The 26,805-nt window shown below is 32.9% G+C and overlaps 3 protein-coding genes across 4 annotated transcripts in view; all 3 read right to left on the reverse strand.

Annotated features, from left to right (window-relative positions):
* Positions 1–2,277: 2,277 nt before the first annotated feature.
* Positions 2,278–4,267, reverse strand: LOC140052327 (E3 ISG15--protein ligase Herc6-like). Its single transcript, XM_072097839.1, has 5 exons — positions 4,034–4,267; positions 3,639–3,801; positions 3,472–3,548; positions 2,962–3,183; positions 2,278–2,570 (listed from the first exon to the last, which is right to left on the reverse strand). The coding sequence occupies exons 1-5, from the start codon at positions 4,233–4,235 to the stop codon at positions 2,497–2,499; spliced, it is 738 nt and encodes a 245-aa protein (XP_071953940.1). The 5' UTR covers positions 4,236–4,267; the 3' UTR covers positions 2,278–2,496.
* A 2,295-nt stretch (positions 4,268–6,562) lies between these two features.
* LOC140052326 (probable E3 ubiquitin-protein ligase HERC4) overlaps positions 6,563–26,805 on the reverse strand; it is a 28,514-nt gene continuing 8,271 nt past the window's right edge. For both annotated transcript variants that reach the window (XM_072097838.1, XM_072097837.1), the window contains exons 8-12: positions 26,440–26,555; positions 25,882–26,073; positions 25,155–25,338; positions 7,956–8,061; positions 6,563–7,809 (exon numbers count right to left, since the gene is read on the reverse strand). In XM_072097838.1, the coding sequence (XP_071953939.1) occupies positions 7,601–7,809; positions 7,956–8,061; positions 25,155–25,338; positions 25,882–26,073; positions 26,440–26,555 (807 nt within the window). In that variant the 3' untranslated portion in view covers positions 6,563–7,600. The remainder of the gene's footprint in view (positions 7,810–7,955; positions 8,062–25,154; positions 25,339–25,881; positions 26,074–26,439; positions 26,556–26,805) is intronic.
* LOC140051720 (probable E3 ubiquitin-protein ligase HERC3) lies at positions 8,177–21,917 on the reverse strand. Its single transcript, XM_072097015.1, has 23 exons — positions 21,829–21,917; positions 18,718–18,920; positions 18,053–18,215; positions 17,878–17,954; positions 17,326–17,547; positions 17,134–17,189; positions 16,902–17,012; positions 15,858–15,882; positions 15,625–15,716; positions 15,362–15,462; positions 14,932–15,157; positions 14,361–14,515; positions 13,893–13,989; positions 13,276–13,465; positions 12,703–12,863; positions 12,321–12,386; positions 11,903–11,995; positions 11,319–11,570; positions 10,450–10,545; positions 10,068–10,183; positions 9,552–9,743; positions 8,402–8,585; positions 8,177–8,221 (listed from the first exon to the last, which is right to left on the reverse strand). The coding sequence occupies exons 2-23, from the start codon at positions 18,917–18,919 to the stop codon at positions 8,177–8,179; spliced, it is 2,922 nt and encodes a 973-aa protein (XP_071953116.1). The 5' UTR covers position 18,920; positions 21,829–21,917.

Here is a 26,805-nt window from a genome sequence, read left to right on the forward strand (position 1 = left end):
TATAAAGAAAGTAAATACTAGAATGTACTGTTTAAGACAACTAAACAAGTTCAGTGTAATAATAATATTTTGATTACATTCTATCAGTCTATTATTGTTGGGGTTTGGAAATATTGTATTGCAGGGTGGGGTGGAAATGTTACAGATGGAGATAAGGGTAGAATTGATCGTGTGGTCAGAAGGGTTGAGAGGATGTCTGGTTTGTGTCAGCAGTCGGTGGATTCAGTTTATTGCGAGAACCTGGACAGGCTTTTTGGGATTGTGTTGACGGACGAAAGTCATCCTGTGAATTCCGATTTAGGCAGTCTCAGGAGTGCTCGCAGTGGAAGATTGCGATCCGCGGCTGCTGACACAAACCGATATCTTTTCTCCTTTCTGCCCACAGGTATCAGGAGACATCAGCGGAATTCATCCAGATGAGTTTTTAAAATAGGTATTGTTGTATTGTCATGTTATTTTATATATTGTAATTATGATGTATTTGAAGACGAGCAATGTAATTTTCTCCTTGTGGGAACGAATAAAGATTATACTTGATACTTGATACTTGAGTAGTTTACGAGATTTTTACCCAAAAATGAATAAAATCAGTATTTTACATATAAAAGCTCCATTTTTTGATATCCACTCCCATATAGTTAGGGCAGTTTTTACAAGTTGAAAAAAAATTCAAGCATATGTTACAAAAATATTTGCTATTCATTAAAATAAAAAAATGAAATTTTACAAAAAAAATGCAAAAAATGAGATTAATTTCCATATATTTTGCAAAATAATGACTCAAATTACTTTTAATGATAATCAATGTATTCAGCTTTACATTGAGCCTAATTCCAAAATAATTGATGCATTTCATCAAATACTGTGTCATAAAATAAAGATATTGGTAAAATAGCATGAAAAAATAGGTCATTGACCGCTGACCTGAGAGTGCATCACCAGAATCACTTAAAGCCCCCTTCCCTACGTTTTTTAGATCTAATTTAAGATCACAAACTATATTTAATGTAAAAATAATACTATATGGTCCTATTGCGATAACTTTTTTCGTCTTTAAACGGTTAAAAATGTGAAAAATAAGTCGATTCTAATAATTATAGCGGCCCGCTATAAATCCCAAAATGCATTGCGCGCGGATTGATATTTTTGTTTTTCACCTGTAATTCGCCCACTTTTCGATCGATCGTGAGGCCAAAACAAATGGAAGACTCCTAACTGCGAAAATACCGGGTTTTCCCCAATTTGTATCAACTGAGTCTGGCAAAAATAGAAAGACAATTAATGCACCAACTATACAACGTCAGACTAGGTATATAGCTAGCGTACGATGTTCGTACGTTATCGATGTTTACCAGCTAGGCCTACAAAACTAAGCCTAGCTAGGCTAGGCCTAAGACCGTCCACGAGAGGTCGATCGCCGCGAGCTACTTAGGTAGTGCATTGTTTCTCACGTTTTATCATAATTTACCATAAAACGTACATTTAAGACAAGAAATGACATGGTTTAATGTTTTTAAAGTGATATATATGTATTATTTTCCAAAAAACGTCCAAAATTGCAGGGAAGGGGTCTTTAAGAATTGGGTTTTCAGATGTATGTATGTCTCACACAAAAATCATATTAAGACCAATGGTGAAATATGGGCACTAAATTGACTCATCTCTCAGACTAAGTGTATATTAGTTTTTGCAAATTAGTTGTTGATACAAAATGCATGTTATTGTTATATTAAAAAAATCAGTGGTTCTAACAAAAGTACTTGTGCTGAGCTGACCTCAATCCGAGTAGGACACCTAGATGATTTAAATCTGCTGCCCATCATGGATAAATCACAACAGAGGGTCATTCCAAATTGTATTATGAACTTAATAAATTAACTGATAGACATGTATTGTATTATATGCGTCATATTGGCCAATACCAAATAAGAAAAATAAATAATTTACAATGGTTTACCTGTAAGTTTGTTTCTATCAATTTTGATAGATCATCCACTAAAATTGTTTTTTTCTTTGTTCTTACAGCCTAAAGTTATAAAAGGGTACTAGTACAGTGTATTTATTTATACTGAGTGACCTCTTAAGTCAAAGACTGGTCTCCCAGAGGGCCCAGTTACGACCAGTGGCTGTGATGTACTACTGTAGTACACCGGGGTGTCCCCCTACTCGAAAGATGTACTAGGTTCTTTTAAGTGCACATGAGCTAGATGTGTACACTGGACCTAAGGTTTATAGTCCTTAACTGAGAAGACTTGTTCTTCGACCAGAACCATGGAGCGGCTCGGTCACTCAATCGGTGGTGGTTTGGCACAATGTTTTAAAATATTAATTATTCATTACTATTTCATTTATTTTTAGGTTTCCACTCAAAATCAGATCAACTCATACTTGTCATGACACTGACAAATCAAGACGACCAAGCTCGATCCTTAATTGTGTTAATATATAGTTTTTCTTATTTTTTTTGTTGGCTAATTTTATGCCATGCATGGAAAATCATAGCAGATAACATACCTCAAAGGCAGGGAGTGTTGATTTCTTGTTAGTTGTATCAATGTAAGCTATGCAACCTATTATATAACAATATAAAAAACAGCCTCTGAAAGATCTGTACAACTTATTTTTTTGCAAATAATCAATTTAATGATAAATTACAATTATAATATATTGTTTGAAGGTTTGCATGGCGAAATCAAATGTTGATATCAAGTTTGCGGTACACCACGTGTATTAGTTCTGAAAGAACTGTTGAGTTTCTTGATGTTTCGATCAATGCTTTGATCGTCCTCAGAAGTGAGAATGCAGAAAGTCCAGGAAACTTGGAATATAAGTGGAAAGGGTGGGACTGGTGTGAAAGCCAGAAACAATGGCAAGTTCACACAGTGGGAGGGATTGAAACTAATAACAATTATTTTTACTTTGTAATCAATGTATTTACGTCTAATGAAAATAATTACTTACTTTTTTCATCATATTTACCAAGTTGATTAGAATTGTTGCATCCCCAACCAAAAACATTGCCATTGAATGTTAAGACAAGGGAATGGTTGCCACCACATGATATTTGTTGTATAGGTAACCCAGCCAAGCAGGAGACATGTTTAGGGATGGCACAATGGTCTCGAATAGTTCTGTAGCCTAGTTGCCAGTAACTGTTATCACCCCATGTATATAGTTTACCACCTGTGCACAAAAAAAGTTAAAAGTTAAATCTCTCTGGTACTGTATAGGAAACCAGGGCAGTTAAAATTTAGTTTAAAAAATGCTGGTCATTTTGATATGTGTATCCTATGTGTATTCATAAATACAATATAAAATTGTATAAGAAAAAAACAAAAATTCTCTCATATTGGAGTAAGCGATGGATTTTTCTATTTGCAGTGGATAATTAGATATCCTTCAATATGATTGGAAATCATTTTAGAGTCATTATCTTTCTTTTTATTATTGAATGTTACTGTATATAATTACTTTTTGCAAGAGCCAAGGTGTGTTTAGATCCACAGGCCACTTGGATAATGATTTCTTTGGATAAAGACTTTATGACTCTGAAAAATAAAAACAAGCATAAATAAGTTTTTTTTTAAAGAAAGTATATGTTTCAAAATATCAAATTTATTTTAAAATTGTTGCATTACTTTGGTGTTGTTCTCTTCTTCAAATGTACTTCACCATGACCACATTGACCTTCAGAATCACGACCCCAGCTCATTATTTGACCTTTGTCACTTATGACAATGTTGTGTGCATCCCCACAGGCGGCTTGTACAATGACAAATGTATCCAGAGAAGAAACATGCACTGCAAAAAAAGAACCACACCACTATTTGAATGTCAAGTTCTAAAGCAACACACAGGATTAGGTTTATTTGAAAAGATTTTGTCTTTGAAATATTTATAATATATATTTACTTTACAAAGAATGGCTTTGGGAAGAAAAGTGCACAATTAGGACAGAGAATTTTGTGTGGTAGGCCACAGATTTGCCTGAAAATGTTAATTTTTTCATGTTTTTTATATTTGAAAAACAAACCTGGAGTAGACTTCTCTTCATTTTCACATGTGTAAACTGTTCCGTCAGTCAGAACAAAGACAGTTTGGTGATTGCCGCATGCTATGTGTTGAATGGAGCGATTATTAAATATTTGCAACTCTTTGATGACTGGACGTGCAGCAGCAGCATCCTGGTGATCATGTTTAACAGGATTCAAGCAGAACACTTTTGATGATGTCATTCTTTAAGATTCAAACATCTAGAATGTTTCATGGAGCTATAATGGAAGGCAGTGGCGTAACAGGCGGGGGGGCAGGGGGGGCGGAATACCCCCCTGGCGGATTTTACCGGGTTGAGAAGCGTTCGATCGGGCTGGGTAACAAGTCAAAAAAATAAAATAAAATACAAAGAAGGGATAGAAGAAAGAAAAACAAAGAAAATATAAGATAAGAATAAATATACGATATATGATATGGCTTCAAATGAGTCAAATGAGTCACAGTAGTGTACAGTATGATATTCAAGTAAGATGATATGAAATACACAAAATCCTGACTGACAACTCGTGGGAAGACGCACTGCTTATCAGTACATTAACATGCGGTCAGTTGACTGTGGTTTTTGGCGTCTTTTATCTAAGCCGCCATCGCGGGCATCTCACACACAATTGTGACGCTGTGCTGTGCGTGTGAGGCCACCTTAAAAAAATACACTCCTACTAATCGTATGTAACGCTCTAGCGATCAGCAAAACGAACGTACTTTCGTGGCTGGCTGTCGCTCCAATACTCAATCTTTCACAGGCCCGTAACCAGGGGGATCGGGGGATCGTACCCCCGCTGAACAGCGAGTTCCGCTTGTACTCCCACTTTTTTTTGCTGGGCATACTAACACAACACTACGATTGTTTACTACAGGCCTAGTCTAGCCTTAATAAATTTAATTAATATAAATCGACATAAGAATATAAAGTATATTTTAACTAAAATATAAAAACCTAACACTAAATTTACAAGATAAATTCTATTTGATAACTGCTGAACATCGTGGTTCTGGAGCTAGCCGTACACAGAGCATAGTTGTTTGCTTGACATAAAAGGGTATTCCCCTACACAGGTATCTGCGTGCGTGTGACTGCCCAGCCAGCTGCTAGAGAGAAAGCATGCAGCTCACGCAAGTGCAAGATGCAATGGTTGAGTGAATTCAGGGATCATCTTAATGCCATGGTTTGTTACCTAAACACCACATGATGGTGAATATGCCTGTTAAAGTCTCAATGATACGATCCCTTAATGTACCATGTTGTTGCTAGGAGGCTTAAAGGGAGCAGGGATCTAGCCTAGTTTCGGTCGGCAAGAGAATGCCGTCCTCTGACAATTTAAGGTCGGCAATAAGGTCGGCAATTGAAATTCGTGGGCTGGAAATTACACCAAATTATATAGTTCATAAACAAAAGAGATTAGCCGGAAATGCGATTTGCGGCCATACATAGGCCTATAGAGAAAAAAAAATTCGAGGGTATGGTTCCACTAAACAACTTAACGATCCACCCCGCCGTCAAACCTGGTTACGGCCCTGTTTCAGTCTTCTAACCGGAAAAATTACTACCTTTGCCAGGTGCGGATCCAATGTTAGATTGGGTTTTCACATGTTCAAATGTTATGTCACCTGTGTTTTTAACGGTGGAAAATGTACGATCATTTTGCTGATTGCTGTGCAATAAATGAGAGTGTTATTTCCAGGCCAACTACTACTAGTTGGCGAGGCGCCATTTATCATGAATTTTATGTGCAAGAGTACCATTTCCGACGATCTAGGGGTGTCATTTACCAAAATTCGCTTCGCCACAGCCCCCACCATGGGGGGGCTGTGGCTCAAATACTTCGTGTCTGGAAAGATCAGCCCCTCTTTGCCCCCCCTGACAAGACCCCCTTGTTACGCGGCTGATGGAAGGAAATTAGCTATTGGCACAGTTAACTATATGCAATTTATTATTGCCAAAGCCGGTAATAGCGGCAATATCCATATTATTCTACACAAACAACAAAACGAATAAATAATCATAGAGTGAAGAAGTATACAATTACTATATATGTGACCCAGTCCAGGTCTATCAACTTACATACGTCTATCTTTCATAGACAAGGCTATTCTAAGAAATGACTCGCCATAAACACTGCCCGAGTAAAAAACTCCCTACCTACCTTACTACTATAGCCATAGAGCTCGATCTAGCCTAGTACTGTAGCTTTATCTTTCAATATAAGACCAATTTTTGCCCGTTTCACATGAATTACAACTATGCTTAGTTCATTCGTTTTCACAGCATACAATATACCTTGTGTTGTTTATCATTCTGAATAGTTTTATCAATTATTTGAAGTACGATTGGAAATTCCATCTTCCTTTGGGAATTTCCAAGGGTGTTTTTTAATGTCAACATTCTGAAGAGGGCGCTGTATATATTATTATTATTTGGGAACAGATATTTTACTGGTCTAATTCATATGAAAATAAAAATCAGATTGCTTTATAATGATTGATTATTTTATAAAAAAAAACGTAGACATAAGAACACAAGCTTAAATAAATATTATTATTATTATTCACACAAACAAATCACGAGAAAACAAGTTATATTCCATGGTTATAAAAAAGAAATGTTCCTTAAAAAACTTGTTGACGTAACAGTTTAATTATTGTTCTTTCTTTATTAAATGATGCTTTTTTAAATTGATATTCTATTTAATAATTTAAGAAATAATGATTAATTTGTTATTAATATTTTAGTTTTCATATTACATATTATGATTGGATTCAGTTTCTTTCTGTAGTTGATTTAGATTATCAATCAATTAATTAAATCTGCAATCAACCAATTAACTTTTATTTCAGAACAAGTCCATGGCCTACTGATGATACACACCATCGCCAAAACTATTTACCATAGAAGAAGGATTTGACTATTATTCAATGATAAATGCCTACGTTGTATGTATACATCTGATTGGCTCTCTTCTCCCAGACGTGCTTTAGAGTCCACACAGTAATATTTATTATTATGGAAATTAATTAATTTATAAATAGTGAAGATGATGAGTCAGTGATATTCTGGAAATCAATAAATTACTTTATAAATTTTGAAGATGAAGAAATCCGTCAGAACACTGGTTACAAGTCAGCTCCAACTGAGATTCGAACCCATAATGGTATGGTGTAATAGGTCCATAGTTAAATATTATAATATACAGAGCTATTCAGTTCAAGCATGGACCTATACATTAGATAGGATTTAATTTATAGGTCCATAATGGTTCAACAGCTGACCCCTAATAAATGTTTAATTTTACTATTTATATACTTTCACACAGGGTTAACGATACTGACACTACTGTATATATACAATTTATAATAGACAGTGATGTAATATGGTTAAATTATTATTATATTATTATATAGTTTATACCATCAGTAAGTAAATTAACTTGTATTTCAACCACACTCAAATAAAAATTTAATATATTAGGAAACTTCCCCCAATTATCAGGAAACTTGGGAGATCTGACATGGCAATGGTCTTTCAAACTTTTGCTAAAACCACAGATGATCAAATCCGGCCAAATCCATGAGCATACTCCAAGGCAATCATCAACTTCTGCCTCAACTTTTCTTTGCTTTCATAAATTGGTAAATTAAAGTAATTATAACAAGTTTGAGCAGATGGTAAGAAGTCTGTACTTCCAAATACTGATTGGAATATCACCTTCAACTGAGACATTCCTTGCACTGGGATCCGATCACTACCTGTCAAGAATTCTGAAAGTATATATAATAAAGATAAACATAAATACAATACAATTGATGCAACTGATATAATTAATTTTGTTATTGGTAAATTCACTAGAAATCGTAACTTCAATAATAAGGCCAATAAATCTTTGAATTTATCACACTGTACTTGCCTAGGAATTTCTTCCTTTCTTCTTCTGTGAGTTCATGATGAAAAACTTCCCAAAAATACTTGATAGTTTTATGCTCTTTGTTATAAATGCCTCTGTATTCCACCAACTGTAAAGAAAGAGTATAAGGCTAGCATTTTGTAAAATGAACAGAATTGTGGAAGCATTCAGTAGTATCAAAATAAAAAACCACATCTATTTTAAAGTTAATATACAGTCCAACTTCAGATCTGATTATACCACACATGGCTCATAGTTTTAACAGAAGACTACAGAGAATTAATTACTGACAATTTATAACAATGTGTTAGTTTAACTAATTAAAACAAAAGAGTAAGATGAAAACAAGTTGTATATTGGATCTCCAGCCTTCCTACAAGCGGGCCTACAAGATACAGAAATCAAATGCCTGAGTAATTAGTAAAACCAAAAATGTTGACTGTACATACACTTTCAAATTCTTCCCAATCATAGATTTCATTGCCAACAACCAATGACATAAGTTCTTCTGGATGAAACATCTGTAGTATTGGTCCTCCACAGACCTGATGGAACCCCTCTGCAAAAGCACTATACTGCTCTTTTATCGACTCGTTAAACATGCAATTAATATACAGGTCTACAAACTCCTGCCTAAAATATAAATCAGACATCATTTGGTGAATTGAGAGAATGTAAGGAACTCTTTTAAAAATATTCTGCTGCAGTTACTGCAGTAACTACATTGTGTTTACTCTATTTTGGGAAGCATGCACATTGTGTATTACTGACTCAGAAACTTCTACATTAAAACAACTAAAGTCATACAGTATGTTTCAGTTTTAAAAAAGTAGTTACTGCAGTAAACTACAGTAGACTAATTTTGACATGATCTCTATATTGATATAATACAATATGTTAATTATTGGTGCATTATCAGAATATTATGTTCAAATGCTTGGAATGTACATTTTCATAAAATAATTTACTTTAATGATCATCTCGCATTTGTATCTTTCTTTTGTGATGTTATATAGTCAGTATTTGTTTAAACCCAGCTTATGATCTTGACTAGGGGTTTGTTTCTGCTGCATAGCGCCGAATAACCGTTTATTTCAATATAGATTTCAAATATCCATCAGCTGCATTTCTGCTCAATTTTTGCTCCTAAATAACCATTTAAATCAGTGGGTTGTTCATGAAAATCGTTACCATTACTCAAAATGCAATAGGCTCTGCGGTCAATTCAAACGCTAATGGACTGTAGTTGACTCAAGGTCAGTGGTTGTCAATCAAATAACCGTTATTTTGTATTGCAGCTAAAAGTTGCACAGCAATAACCGGTTAAATGGCGTTCTAACACAGAATCGATTGGGTGTTTTTAACCATTATTTTCAGGCTGCCATTTAACTGATTACTGCAAATCTTTCCTGTTTCTGCTGCCAAGAAATTGGGGTTAACTTATTCACACGTACATTCACACCGGTTATTTTTATGCAGCAGAAACAGGACCTAGATGATTTCTTGTATATGTTGTTCTGCATGGCAAATTTTAAGCTATGTTATGTGTTGGACCAATTGAATTTAATGTTTTGATAAAGTACTAATTATTAGACTAACTTATTGTCATAAGTGACAGGAATGTCCTTTCCTCCTTCCTTCAGGTCAATGATATCTGTGTGAAACTCTGATGAAAATTGGAAAGGGTAGTCAAACACATCTTGAAGATCGTAATCATCATAATCCAAGATAGTTTTCAAGGAGGAAGACATTGTTGGATCCAATTGGCTCACGTCTGATAGAAACATGGGTCTGGAGAAAAATAATAACCATAATGTTTGTTATAATATAATGAATCATCATTTCTGACCAAGCTTGACATTCAATAAGCTCACTCTGATTTTGGCCATGTAGTTATAGAAGGTTAACACTATTATAGGTTTGTAACAGCTTTTACTCCATGCATGGTAACAGACAACATTTTCAAAATGTTTACAAAAAGCTGAACATGCATTAGCACCATTAAATATCATTGTTTAGTAGAATTAATACTGAATGACACATGATACAAAATCAACCAATCAAATGGCAAGGATACTATTATAAAATAAAATAATATAATACATGATCACTTACTTATTGAGAAGTTTCTTGTAGAGTGCCAAAGGGAATGGAAGTTCCACAATAACTTGGTTGTAGATTGCTAATCCACACAGTATTCCAACCATTTCAAACATTGACTTGTCTTCATACTGATAAAGAAAATACAAACAATTTATATTATTAGAAAGTACTAACCTTTTGTGTCTTTCTATAAAAACACCATGTGCTATTATTATTTTGCAGAGAAATATTTGAAGTTACCTGTATACATACTACTTTTTAATAGCATGAAAGTATGTAGCATTACTTGTGAAAGATTTTATTGTACATTTTAACACAAGAAACAAATGTTTTCAGTGTGGAATATTTGTATAGACCTATTTTATTAGTGTTATCATTATCTTATAAGCTTTACCTGTGCATTGAACCAAATCCTTTCTGTGGCGCTTAATACCTTAAACATCCCAAATTTCGGATCAAGGATTTCTTTGAAAATCAGCAGAAAGAACTCCTAAAAGTTGAATAACAGATATGAACGACTATCTAATCTTGAGATGACCATTTTCAAGGTAAGTACTGACAAAAAATAACTTCTTAATGAAATCAAATGTTCAAAAATCTACAAATTTTTCACAATAGATCAATGAAGTTGTACATAATGTATTTTAAAGATTTACTTACACAGAGGTAAGGTCATATTAGAACTTACAACATTTAAGTAATTTCTAGCACAGTTCCATTTTATAGGACTGATGACATGAATAATCTATTAGCCTACCTATTCATCTCAAAAACAAAGAATTTAACTAAATAATAACACAGATATAAATAAAATTATATTAAGTAAATCAATACGTAAATCTATCAAAATAGTATTTTTGAAAAAAAATCGGGCCTGTCTTCAACATTATGAATCTGTACTCAATCTGTTCAACCGGTTTCAGCTATTAAAAAACACTTATCATAGGATGAGATAGGTAAATGCAAAGCATCCTCGTATTATTGTGTGTGGGTATTTTTCAAGATGGACATCCATTAGACAGTGTATACCACGATCGGAACACCCCTATTTGGGGAAAATCGTTGAACCTAAATTCGTTTTAATTGTCAATAACTATTATCTAACTCAATTTAATTATTAAACAGAGTTAAATCAAGTGGTTAAAATCAGTACCGAACGTATGAACCAACTTTATATACCATGGAGTAAACATTCTAGAAGTAACACATGATTTACCGAATTTTGCCCTTACACGTAAATTTATATATAGATTGACACACTACCTTACAAGGTCCACCATCATCAATTCCTGGTTCATCTTTAAACTGAACCTTCAATGGTATCTTTAAGTCTTTTTTAGGTATTCTTCTTAGCTGTTTCAGAGCACTTTCAACAATGTTCTCTCTGTCAATTGTAATCTGCAAGACTCGTATGCTCTGAAATGCAGGATTCATACGCATGCTGAAGATCGGATTCAACATAAGCAGTTGAAACATTTGTAACTGCATTTCTTCAGTAATAGGCCTACTAGCAACCTGTAATCAAAGATTAAAATTGATAATTGTTAAAAAACATAAATGGAAATCTTAAATCACCTCGCATTGAGATCATGTTTTGTCCTATTCTATTCTTTTTGGCAGATAACAGATGGCTCATTGTACATGTGACTGTAAAATACCATTCATCTGCATTGCAGTGTATCAATAATCTTAAACTCCCCGCCACTTACTTTTATATATCAATGAAACAAGACATAGTGCAATACCAGAGGGAAAGTTTTTGTTACACTAGGATATTTTACAATAGAAATTTGTTTAAGTAATCTTATACTACATCAAACATGTACTTCCATGCATAGGCATTTTACCTGTTTTTGTTTCAAATTGTCATTTATAATAGAAGTAATCTTCACATCATTCTCCAGAATAAATGGATAATCAATCAAGTTTAAACGTGGTGTCTATAATTAAAAAGCAACTATTACAGAACAATTATAATTTAAGAAACAAGACTAATGTACATACAGTGATAAATATGCATTATACAATCAAATTAAAATCAAATCAATATTTACTCAAATACAGAAGTAAATGCGAACATTTGCTTTATATACAAAGAAACACTATTGACAAATAGCAAAACAAACAATATTTAAGAGTTAGGCCTAAATCGCAAAATTACTATATAGAAATCTTAAATTTAACTCTATATTATATAAACTATTGCTGTTACAATTTAATAACTAACCAACTTGTTCCTATTCAACCACTGTACTAGATTTCTACTAGATTTCTAGACTTTGGAATATAGAATGCTGAATAAGGAACTATATCATCCATGTCTTCATTTATCTATAAAAAGATAAATACAGATGTTAGCTACTTTTTTCATGAAAGAAAAAGATAATAAATAATACACTCATACAAATATAGTATTTTGTTCTGAATTGGTTAAATTGTGTATTTGTAGACTTTCTTCCAACCTGTAATGAGCAGTCTCTCATCAGTGTAAACTGATGTAACCAACCACTCAACTTGTGTACTTACTGAGTACACACATATCAATTTGGTTCCCTGTGGCAAAGAGGATCTATGGTTTATAATGTCTGCTGTGCTCAATCATGTCTTTCTACTCTAGCTCTTCATTCAATCAATCTATTACTTTTACCTTAGAAAGTTTCTTGAGCATATCTAAGGCAATTTTTAATGTAGTTTCTTCGCTAAACCTCAAGGAATATATTTGCTTCATTATTAAATGTACGACCACATTTTTGAAAATTGTTATAAGATGCTGAAAGTTTGGAGGGGAGTAATTTCCAATCCAGGTATCTACAAAAATAAACCAACAATATATTGTTAAAACAATGCCACAATTTCTCTTTTAAATTCTTAATTCTAATTATTATAAATTTTAATTCTTTCTATTTCAAAGTAAACAGAACACGATACTATAAAATTTATAAGTGTTTTTATTGAAACGTCAGACCTACATAACTTGATAGCATGAAAAATCTCATTTATTAACTTTTAGAATTGAGTAAATAGGCTAACACTAACAAATTGTATAGTGGAATCAATCATTTTTTTTAAATCTTAAAAATAGATTTAATAATATAGATGGGAATAACCCATCTCTTAACAAACAAAATTCATCTGAATATTTAAATACTCACCTGTATAAAGGTATATATAACAAGAACGTCTAAGACCGGATTTAATATTATAAACATAAAATACATACCAATGACCTTTGACATTTTAGGTGAAAGATTGCACAATGCTTTAGCGACAGCCAAGATAGATTGAAGGTAAGATTCTGGGTACTGCATTGTGGGACATTCCAATAGAAGCAGGTAGACACGAAGTGCTTCAACATCAAGTGGTGATGTCAAAAGTGTTGGACACAGTTGATTGCTTATTGCATGATCAATCTAGAAAGAAAGTTTCTGGAAATTATTTTGGACGGTTATAACCATAGAGTAATAATAAAACATGGACTCCATAACTAATTATAGCGCCACTTTTTAATTTTAACACAGTGATTAATGGACGATCCATGTTGTAACACTATGAGGGTGCTTTAACTACAAGTTAATATATTCAGTTACCACTTAATAACAAGTCAAATCAACTATTAACAGTTGTAATCAGTTAAGAAAAAACACTTTGACATACATAAAGTATGATTAGAGATAGGGTCTTCAGTTCTGACCAAATTGAGGACTGTGAGTGAATGATTAGGACTATAGCTAATTACAATTCTTAAATATTATTGGACAAGACATATATTTTTTATTGCAAAACATTTTACAGATACTAGTCAAAAATAAAGTAAGTAACTTAAAAGGAAAAACTAACCTTTCTTAATATGTTTTGTTTTTCTGACACCGTTTTAAAGACATTCTTTGCTCTATCAAGATCAAGTCCAGGTCTATCTTCACTGCATAACCGATCACTACAAAATTGTAATAAAAGTTGTTACTTTTACATTACTATACAATCAACAATTATGGTGGTAACTAGAAATATAAAATGTATTCCTATACTTTGTGCTGTTTTCAAGGCCCTTGGCCCAGCTTTTCAGAGTGACAGCCCACTACATAGGCCTATATAGACTCAATAGCTACATCTTTGCATGGATGTCCGTATTATAAAAATGAAACCTATGATGGTAATATATGAATCAATATTACTTAGGCCTTCATTTGCAAAGCTACAAAAAGTAATGTAATACTGTACACATTGAATGTTTGCAACATTAAACAAATGTACACATCTTCTTTAATATTTTAAGTTTTTTAGGTTCACAACAAATCATGTTCATACCTTGCAAAAGAACTATTCCAGCATTCTGTTGATGAGAATGATTTCTGAATAGTTAGAATTAGATCTTTTGGAATATCACTAGATCCTGGTAAGTCTTTGAATTGTTCTATTACATCTTCTAGATGGTAGATCATTTCAGGCGGCTTACTTTGTGACTGGAAAATAAAATAATACAGGTGATCAATATCATTATTCTAATGGAAAAACAGTACAGAACAAGACAAATTTGGTTCCTTCTACCTACACATACAGTATATGTGAATGCTGATTGTGAAAAAATGAATCGACTATAATATAAATTGATTATGTACAGAGTCAATTCTTTGTACTATCTTGGAATGTTCTGTGTAACAGTGTCACCTACATCTTTTTCACACAGCTGTATCAGGAATTGTTTTTAAGGTCAGATTAAGGATGAAACTGTATTTAGGAATCCCTCCTAATGTTACTATACTAATTTATATGACATTTGCCTATATACTGTACACTAGTAAATGAGACCAAAGAAAACTATAAACTCAACATTGTATAGCAAAGTGACTAGCAACACGTATTTGCGGTAAACACATACCACAGATGCATTTGTTACTAAATAGCAAGTATTGAGTCCACCACAATAAACAGTACTAATCACAACAGTATTAGACCAGTCAGTGGCATCAGTAATACAACTGGACAACGAATCATATACAAACATAGAGCTGTTATCATCATTGGACACCGCAGAGTGAGGATCATGCATTGATGTTGGACCAAATACATACAATTTATCCCCAGTCAATATCACAGAGTGTCGTCTGAAATTGTTAAAAAAGAAATATTCATGTCGATTTCATTTGCACTAATTCTATTTGAAATAGAAAACGATCTAGCGCCATCAGCCAAAACTCATATAAACTAAAATTCAGTGGTAAACACAAGTTTACCACAAGACTTGGTTCAATGAAAAAAGCTTTGTTTTAAACCACAAATTTAAACAAAATAAATGAAATCAAAGTTACCCTGTACAAAATATTTGTTTGTCCTCTTCTTTGTTTATCTCCACTATTTTTTCATTCCAAGTTTGATTCAAATCTCTGGCTAGTCTTACAACGTCCTCATTCTAAATAATAATAAAAGCATTAATGCTATAAATTTAACAGGAAGATGTATTATCAATCTTTGTATTATAATATTATCATAATTCATTCAAACTATACCATATCAACTTCAAAAAAATTAAAACAAAACATTATTTAGCAGTTATAAAATTTATTAATTGTACCTTAAAAAGAAACATTGAAAAGTTGTGTCCACAAGAAATGCTGGTAATTTGTGTCAGAAAATCCAATTTGTGTGGCACTGTGGAAGCTGAAACTAAGAAATATAATTTTGTAATAATAAAGGAACAAAGTGGTCCCTTGAATTACAATTTTGTTATATAGTACAAGTCTAATTATTACTGTGTATCCAAACAGTTGAAAACAAACAAGAGAAATTGAACTCTGTTGTACTTACTCAAATTGTATTCATGGCGAAGCTCCTTGATTATGAATAAAACAGAAAAATGTATATTTAATTTAATACATTAAATTTGATCTCACATAATTTAATTATGAGAAAATGAATAAGCAAATAAAAAAATCAATAGATAAAAGTCAGAAACAAATATCAAGCTAATACAAACATGACATAAAGGCTGTGTTTCCGCAGCAAAAATAAAATTATCAATCAACCAGATGCCCAATCATATCGCAACAATTTGTCTTCCAAAAGTTAGAAATGGTCGCTTTTATCCGATAATTATCTGGTTTGAATGACAGATAATAATTGGTTAATTTTTATCAGCTAATTATCAGTTAATTTTTGGCTGCGGAACACGGCCAATGATGGTAAAATATCTGATTTTCTAGATTTATTTAGGAGTGAGTATGATTAATGGTATGTGAGTAAACATACATTAGCACCTAGAGGGTTAGGTGTGTGTCACTATTATGTAAAGCATTGAGTGAGTTGTGCAGGTGATGTTTAGTAGGCCCTGTAGTAAATTGTACATTGAGTTAGTAACTCATGCAATTTGTTTTTATTGTGATAAGTATTTTTTTTGTTGTTTTTTTTAATCGTATTTAATGAGGGTGATCCATCCAGCTATTGCTGATCATTAGGGACCCTCAGAGGTTCACAAGACAAACATATACACAAGATGCTCTACATAAACAAAGTCTTATTACAAGTCTTTGGGAGTGGAGTAATTTGGTCCTTAGAAAAAATCCTGACATGTGACGGGACTTGAAGAACTCAGGACCCTTGGAGTGGTAGACAAGCATCATAACCACCAAGCCACAACTCCACTCTTCTAACAAACCAAGTGCTTTGTGCTGAGCTGAACTCACTCAGAGTAGGATTGATTGGATACCTGGATGATATGAATTTTTTTAATGTTAAATCTGCTGCCCATGTATTATGAACTCAATAAATTACCTGATAGACATGTATCATGTGTGTGATACCAAGCCAATGAGAACAAACAAGAAAAATAAATGATATACAATTATGGATTACCTCAAACGATATATTCTTATGTTCAGACATTGCTGATATAGCCTGTAAGCGTGTTTCTATCAATTTTGACACACCACGCACTAAAACTGTATCTTTCTCTTTTTTTACAGCCTGAAGTTATAAAAAGGGAGTTTATATATGTGGTTGTTCGGCACAATGTTTTTAAATTATTATTTATAATTAGTATATCATATTATAGTCTATTTCTTTAATTTGTAGGTTCTTAACGTACCTCAAAAGCAGGGAGCATTGATTTCTTGTTAGTGGTATCAATGTAGGCTATGCAACCTATTATATATCAATATACAAAACAGCCTCTGAAAGATCTGTACAACTTATTTTTTGCAAATAATCAATTTAATGATAATTACAATGCTAATAACAATTATTTTTACTTTAAATAATCAATGCAATAATTACTTACTTTTTTCATTATATTTACCAAGTTGATTAGAATTGTTGCATCCCCAACCAAAAACATTGCCAGTGTATGTTAAGACAAGGGAGTGGTTGCCACCACATGATATTTGTTGGATAGGTAACCCAGCCAAGCAGGAGACATGTGTAGGGATGGCACAATGGTCTTGAATAGTTCTGTAGCCTAGCTGCCAGTAACTGTTATCACCCCATGTATATAGTTTACCACCTTTACAAAAAAAGTTAAGAGTTAAATCTCTCTCTAGTACTGTATAGGAAACCAGGGCAGTTAAAATGTCGTAGTTTAAAAACGTGCTAGTAGGCCTACAAATGCTGGTCATTTTGATATCCTATGTGTACCCTATGTTTATTGATTAGTGCAATATAAAATTGTATAATTAGGAACAAACATAGACAAATATTCTCTCATACTGTAGGCTAGTAAGATGGATGGATTCCTCTATTTGCAGTGGATAATTACATATCCTTCGATTTGATGGGAAATCATTTTCAAGTCATTATCTTTTTCATTATTAATAAATTTTACTGTATATATTACTTTTTGCAAGAGCCAAGGTGTGCTTTGCTCCACAGGCCACTTGGATAATGATTTCATTGGATAAAGACTTTATGACTCTGAAAAATAAAAAAAAACATAAATAAGTTTTTTAATAAAGTCAGAAAATATGATTAAAAGTTTATTTATTAAATTTATTTTAAAATTGTTACGTTACTTTGGTGTTGTTCTCTTCTTCAAATGTACTTCACCATGACCACATTGACCTTCAGAATCACGACCCCAGCTCATAATTTGACCTTTGTCACTTATGACAATGTTGTGTGCATCCCCACAGGCTGCTTGTACAATGACAAATGTATCCAGAGAAGGGACATGCTCTGTGAAAAAAAAGGACACACGCATTACAGGTTTCAACCCTTCCGATTTCTTCAAGAGCCTCCCGAATTTTCATCCATTCTCCCAATATCCAGAGTAAAGCAAAATCTCTTAAATTTTGGTTAATGATATAATCATTTAAACCCATGTTTGTTTTTTAGGAGGTTAGTTCTATATGATTTAATACATAATTACATCTGATCAGTTACCTCTGGTAAACATTGAAATGCCGATGATGTAATAACATAGAGGGCAGATAAATGCATCACATCCATCAAGGACACGTAAAATCTATTAAAACGCATCAAAATTATGTTAACCTCCCAAAATTGTTAATACTAATACTGTAGTTGAAAGATTTGAAGTGTTATATAGCTGATTTAATAACAGATTTGCACAATTTTAATTTGCACAAGAAAGCTTTTAAGAACTGCGATACCTTTGCATAATTTAAGTAAAGAGGAATAACGTTAATGTTTTGATATTTATATTTGAAAGACAAACCTGGAGTAGACTTCTCCTCATTTTCACATGTGTAAACTGTTCCATCAGTCAGAACAAAGACAGTTTGGTGATTGCCGCATGCTATTTGTTGAATGGAACGATTATTCAATATTTGCAACTCGTTGATGACTGGACTAGTAGCAGCAACATCCTGGTGATCATATTTAACAGGATTCAAGCAGAACACTCTTGATGACGTCATTCTACAAACATCTAGAATGTCAACTTAATACTGTCCTGGCAATGGTACACCTTTACACTACCCATTTAAAAAGAATATGTGGAATGGCTTGCCCTAACTAATTAGTTGAAGCTAGCTCTGTTATGTATAAGACTTTCAAGCCAGTGGGGTTGTTGAAGTATAGGCTCTCATCTAATCTATATATAAATTTACGTAAGGGCAAAATTCGGTAAATTGCGCGTTATTTCTAGAATGTTTACTCGATGGTATATAAAGTTGGTTCGTACTTTCGGTACTGATTTTAACCACCAGATGTAACCCTGTTTACTAATTAAATTGAGTTCGATAATTAGTTATTGACGATTAAAACGAATTTAGGTTCAACGATTTGCCCCAAATAGGGGTGTTTTTCGATCGTGGTATACACTGTCTAATGGATGTCCGTCTTGAAAAATACCCGCAGACAATAATACGAGGATGCTTCGCATTTTCCTATCTCCTCCTACGATAATTGTTTTTAATGGCTGAAAACCGGTTGAACAGCTCGAGTACAGCATCATAATGTTGAAGACAGGCCGATTTTTTTTTTAAAATACTATTTTGATAGATTTAATATACGTTTATACAAATGTATTGATTTGCGATGAATGGAACATTCCAATCTCTGTTCCACAAGTGTCTATTCCCTCAGGCGTCGTAAAGGCAAGTACTGTATACTCATAACAGAAATTCGATCCATTTTTTTTTCAACCAACCCAACCATTTCAATCTGTGCTGCAGAGGTTGGATATACATTTTTTTAAACAGATAATGAGCTAGCGCTTTCACTCGCCGTATATTATGTACACATCTTTATTATTGCAGTTAAACCACCCACATCATCACCCTTCCCTCACTGGCATGAGTAGCGTTGTAAAACCAGTAGAGGATGGGCCTACGGTAGGCCCTACATCACATGCCCTAAACGCAGAACAACTTTGGAGGGTAGGGTAGGAACCAACTTAAGTATGAATTGGCTCTAAGAAACAACTGAAAACCATTATGCCTACTAATTAAGTTGAGTTAGATAATTTAATATTTATTGACCATTAAATCGAATTTATGATTTTGCCCGAATAGAGGTGGTTTTCACAAATTGTTTTAAATTATATAAACATATTATACACGTCGTAGTGATGTATCGTTACATGTACTATACTATTTCAATCGACGGTGATAGTTTCAACAAAGTATTAAATCGCAATGTTTTACTGTGTATAGTGGTATATTATTTGTAAAACATGAAAACAATTAATATTTCGTTATTAAATGGATAAAGAATATATTTAAAAATTGTTCTTCTTTGCACCCATCCTCTTCCCCATCCCTCAACCCTAATGTTACATAAAAAACAAAAATTAAGTTTGTTTAAATTTGACTTAAACAATTTGTCTCATTTTGTGACAAGTTTCTCTTTCGGAAGTAATTCCCAGGGTGCTAATTTTAGTTGAGTACATAAATCACAGTGTCTATTTATTCGTTCCTGTAAACGACATGTATTATTGTCCTGCGGTACGTACATTTGAAATCGCCAGTTCTTTAACGCTGAAATTATTATGTATTCGAGAACCATCTGTGGGCACGACCTAGATGGTACGCGAGCGAAGCGAGCGTACCATCTAGTTATAATAAGTCTGTTTATATGATCCATTAAGTTGTCAGTCAATAATTATACCCTAGTGGAGGTCAGTTGTCAAGTTATACTAAACACATCTGATTTATTTTATTAATGACAGGTGTATAAGTACCTGATGTACTATGAGGCCCTGTTTCTGCTGCCAATCCAAAATATACCGTATAAATATACCGTATATATACCGTATATGAAATTCGTGCACCGTTTCCGCTGCACATACTTCGTGGGTGGGCTGTAAAAAAAGTTGGCTTTCATATACCCAAAATGCATTTGGTGAGACGGAAGTATGGATTGACCTGAGTCTCGTGTAGAAAAACAAAAACAATGATGGTTTCTAAAAACGTCTTAGCATTGCTTTCTATTTTAAATCTAATGATCAGAAGTGGCAACGAATTTACATCGCACAAACAATCTAGAAATGTAGAATGGGCATTGACTACAGTTATGCAAAGAAGACGACGGCGTTTGCCGATAACTTAAGTCTACCACAAATTCTGCTTTTATTTTGTTTGAGATGCTTTTGTAAATCTCGGTATCTCTTCTGTTGCCATGTAGTCTCCCCCCAACCTTCGCTTCTCCCCACAATTGAATTGCAAAAATAGTTACTTCTTCAGTCCACAGTGATATTTTGATCTGTTGCTTGCTTATTATACACGTGTGTCTCAAGCAGCAGAAAAACCAAACAAACGCGTCACGCTCTGTTAGTTTTTGACCTCGTGTCATGGGCCGGGTCACATATACGGTATATTTTGAGTGCAGCAGAAACGGGGTACGAAATATACGGTATATTTTGGAATATACCGTATAATATCCACAAACGATGGGGATATTTATGCGGTATATATACCGCATATATATACGGTACATTTTTTATGAGACCCATTTCTGCTGCCAAAAAATATACCGTATATAAAATATACCGTATATATACGGTATATTTTTGGCAGCAGAAACGGGGCCTGATAGGTGGAATGCCCCACCTCTTTTCTGGTTATTAACTGACCAATCACATTTCATTGTACTGTACATATATAATATAATACAAGTTCTGAATAAACTGTTAGTTCAAGTTCTCATGTAACACTGTAGAGTTATATCTTATTTTTATCCGTTGTTGGTTGTTTGCTTCCAAGTCGAGATTATGGCTACTCATAATCTAACAAGCTCTTTCTTTAATATAAACTACTACTACTAGTAGAAGTAGGGCCTAATAAAGTAGCATTTATTTATTACCATTATAGTATACAATTCTTACCTGTTTCACATGAATTATAGCTAGGCCTACGCTTATTTCATTCGTGAGTACAGCATCCCGTACAGCATACAATATACCTTAAGTAGCTCTGCCTAGTAATTAATTGAATAAGTATTTGTAGTAAGGTTGGAAATTCCTTCTTCCATATCGGGAATTTCCAAGAACGTGTCAACTTTCTGAAGAGGGCGCTGTATAGAATTACAGTATATATTCATAGATAGTGTAGTAGGTTTGATCAAAGAATATATATCACAAGAATGAGTAATCCGCGATTTTCCCTGTAACAGTAATATTGTCCATGTGGTAGGGCGCCGCCATAAGTGTGGATGTATCTGGGATGTATACAACTTTTTGTGAAGGTTTCACTAATCAAATGCTGGACCACCGGATTATTTTCCGATGATAAAAATGTTATCAACTACATGCCAACATCATGTTAAATACTATTTGAATATTTAATTGTTCGTTTTATGCAATTTATTTAGTAAAAACTGCCGTATAAACAGTTTGATTTATCAACCGGGCGCTACGATAGCGTGACCGGGCGTGTTGGTGTTTACACGTTTTCACGAAGGATAGTTTAATAATATTCCTATATTTTACTTGTTTCTGGTAAAACAAATAAATGTTAATGACATTTAAAATTTTCTCCTATTAATAACATGTGTTTTATACTAATTTATATCATAAAAACAATACTTAATTTACCGGGCGTACAGTACACAATTGCAAAAACTATCATCATAATTCTATTTAATGTGACATGTATCATGTCTATTAAATCAAGTCTTATTTAGTATGTATACATCACTCACTGGAGATCTCTGTTACAAATTTCTCATGCAAAAATCGCGGAATACTCATTCTTGTGATATATATTCTTTGGTTTGATATATTAAGAGCAGGAACTGCGTGTAGTACAAGAAATTGTCATATTCTTGATTCTGATTCCTTCATAAATCATTCAAAGACTTAACAACCCATAATTATTTACTGACAACATCAAGTTTATTTGAAAGAAAAAAACATTGGTCTTTTAAAAAATTGTTACACTTCCGACTCTGGAAACAAGACATAAATATGACTAGCAGCGCATAAATGACTATTCGTCCGTCATACTTCAACACTCTGAAGTTAATATCAAGTAATAAGATGTGTTTAAATGTTTGTGGTACAAAAACCTCCTCTATATTTTTGTTGTAAATAATTTCATTTTACACTAATAATCTTATATATCGGAGCACTGAAAAAATGATGTCAGAAAATATTAAAAGAGTTATGATGACCATCTACAGAGGCCTACTAGCTAAATTTAACTTTTATACAGACAGTGATAGGTAAAAATATTATAGTTATTATTATATTAGTTTATACCTTATATAGGTAACTACAATCATACAAACATGATATATGAGAACATATTTGTTTACAATTTCATTTAATTTATTTATTTGACCAACAAACCATATAATAATGTACAGTAAATAGATGAGAATTGGTCAGCGACTGCTCAAGATTACTATAACTTAGACAGCAGTCCCATGATCTTAACTAAAATAAATTTATAATATACTATATTTTTAGATGTGTATTTTCAAAAAAATTAGTAAAACATATATTATACAATAAGTAAATACACAAAACAAAAATAAATTAAAATTATTATTATTATTATTATACAAGAACTATTTAGTATCTAGATATGATGAACGTCAAATACTATTTCATAAGACCAGATAAAGTGATTAAATAGAAATTGTAGCTTTTTTTCACCAAAGAAAAAAACCCTAGTCTTGGGGAATGTTTTAAATTCCTGGTACAGTTGCGGTCATTTAATACCCCATATGTATGGTTACGTGCAGAAACAGAAATTTGTATAACAAACAAACATCGAAAGTGGGGAAAAGTGGGCCATTTTGACAACATTTTGGCCCCTAACTTCGATTCTAGATGGCGGATAATGTTCAAATGTAGTTTAGAACCTTTCCGGTACAATTCCGGTCATTTTGATACCTAATATGTAAGGTTATGTGCAGTAACAAGAAATTGTATAACGAACAAACAAATGTACAAACTCTTTCACTTATAATAAAGATTATTATTGATAAATTCTCCCAAAACCTGATAACTACAGACCTAGAAACTTTACTAATAAACCAATCTAATTCCAATATGCCTACTTTTTTTAACCTGCATGATTCTGAAACCAGACATTGTTGGCAAAGGTGTAAAATAATTACAAGTTTAAATCCATTGGAGAACGAAAGTGCCCTTTCAAAATTTACCATTGTTAAAGAAATCTGATTACACCAATCCAAACCCATGAGGATACTCCAATACCAACATCAGCTTCTTTCTCATTTTTTCTTTGGTTTCATAACATGGTAAATTAAGGCAGTTAAAGCATGTAAGAGCTGTTGGTAAGAGGTCGGTACTTTCTAGGTCGGCTGGTTGAAATATCACCCTCAACTGAGACATTCCTTGAACTGGGATCCGGTCACTACCCGTCAAGAATACTAGAGTTATAATAAAGAGAACAGAAATACACATACAGTATTATAAAAATAATTTCAACTTCACAAATCAATAACCAATAACTAAACTAATAGACTAAATACTAATACACTCTCAAGCATTGTTTATGGGATAAAACTTTTTGCTGTTAGCCATTGCCACAAACACAGAATAATACATAATTCTCCATTATTGTGTATTGGAAGTAAAATACCAGAACAGTCTAGGCACATGTAGTGTATGGTCTGATATTGATTTGTTTTTGCTCAGAGCTAATCACTAAGAATTGTCACTTCAATATTGGCCAATTTATTTAACTTTTAAGTCACGATATATACTTGCCTAAGAATGTCTTCTTTTTTTCTAATGTGAGTTCATGGAAAACTTCCCAAAAGTACTTGATAGTTTTATGCTCTTTGTTATAAAGGCCTTTGTACTCCACCAGCTGTAAAGAAGTAGGAAGGCATTTTGGAAATAAAATTGCTAAATTTATTGTTGTGACCTAAATGTTATTATTTTTCACAACCAAATATATTTTAACATAAAATCATGTATTTTGACTGCAGTAATTTCAGTAATATAAAAACTGCAACAAAATACATACACTTAAGTTTACCACTGTGCAACTCTTGATTTTCATTTGACGAAACTGAAAGTGTTGATAACTATACAGCAATAGGGAAGATCAACTAATTAAAAAGGACAAGAAAAAAAAAAAAAAAAAAAAAAAAAAAAAAAAGAAACATATAAACTGTATAATAATTGGATCTTACAGAAAGGCCTACAAAACGAAAAATGTTGACTGTACATACGCTTTCAAATTCTTCCCAATCATAGATTTCATTGCCAACAACCAATGACATAAGTTCTTCTGGATGAAACATCTGTAGTATTGGTCCTCCACAAACCTGATGGAACCCCTCTGCAAAAGCACTATACTGCTCTTTTATCGACTCATTAAACATGCAATCAATATACAGGTCTACAAACTCTTGCCTAAAATATAAATTAGACATAATTTGGTGAATTGAGAGAATGTAAGGAACTTATTTAAAAATATTCTACTGCAGTTACTGCAGTAACTACATTGTGTTTACTCTATTTTGGGAAGCATGCACAGTATTACTGACTCAGAAACTTCTACATTGAAACAACTAAAGTCATACAGTATGTTTCAGTTTTAAAAATGGCTAATTTTGACATGATCTCTAAATTGGTATAATACAATATGTTAATTATATTGGTGCATTATCAGAATATTATGTTCAAATGTTTGGAATGTTTTACACATTTTCATAAAATAATTTACTTTAATGATCATCTCGCATTTGTATCTTTCTTTTGTGATGTTATATAGTCAGTATTTGTTTAAACCCAGTTTATCATCTTGACTATGTAATTTCTTAGTATTTGTTGTTTTTCATATGGTGTTTTATGTTGCTATATTTCAAAAGCAAGGCAAATGTTATGCTATGTTTATGTGTTTGACCAAATAAATTTAATTGAATGTTTTGATAAAGTACTAATTATTAAACTAACTTATTGTCATAAGTGACAGGAATGTCCTTTCCTCCTTCCTTTAGGTCAATGATATCTGTGTGAAACTCTGATGAAAACTGAAAAGGGTAGTCAAACACATCTTGAAGATTGTAATCATCATAATCCAAGATATCTTTCAGGCCAGAAGCCATTGTTGGTTCCAATTGGCTCATGTCTGATAGAAACACAGGTCTGGAGAAAATAATTCAATTGCTTAGAATGTATTATACTTTTGTACAGTAATTTATGTCTGATACTTAAACTAACTTATTGTCGCAAGTGACAGGAATATTCACTCCTCCAAGAAATTCTGATGAAAACTGAAAAGTTAGGCCAAAAACATCTTGAAAATCACAATCATCGTAATTCAAGATGTTTTTCAGGGAGGAAGCCATTGTTGGATCCAATTGAGTCAAGTCTGATTGAGACACAGGCCTGAAGAAAATAAAACAATTCTGAACGTGCAATAGCACCTTTAAATATCCCTTTTTTTAGCAGAACTCCAAATGGATATGATAGACTATGTGTTATAAAATAGAATGGTATACATCACTTTACTTTTTTAGAAGTTTCTTGTAGAGTGCCAAGGGGAATGGAAGTTCCACAATAACTTGGTTGTAGATTGCTAATCCACACAGTATTCCAACCATTCGAAACTTTGACTTATCTTCATACTGATAAAACAAAATTTAGAACGAAAATAAATTATACATTAATAGTATTAGGTTGTATAGACTATTCTCCTTCATTTGTTTTTTATCTCCATTTCTTTTTTGTTAGCATGTCTTCTCGCCTGGGCAATCACAAACCTTGGCATATTAGGGCCTACAGTATCTGAAGTTATATAATTTAAACAAAAGTAAATGCACAACAGTTAAGTATAACTCACTCATAATTTTAACACAAGGTACAGATTGCAATTGT

The sequence above is a fragment of the Antedon mediterranea genome, chromosome 6 (genome assembly GCF_964355755.1).
Source record: "Antedon mediterranea chromosome 6, ecAntMedi1.1, whole genome shotgun sequence".
Taxonomy (NCBI): domain Eukaryota; kingdom Metazoa; phylum Echinodermata; class Crinoidea; order Comatulida; family Antedonidae; genus Antedon; species Antedon mediterranea.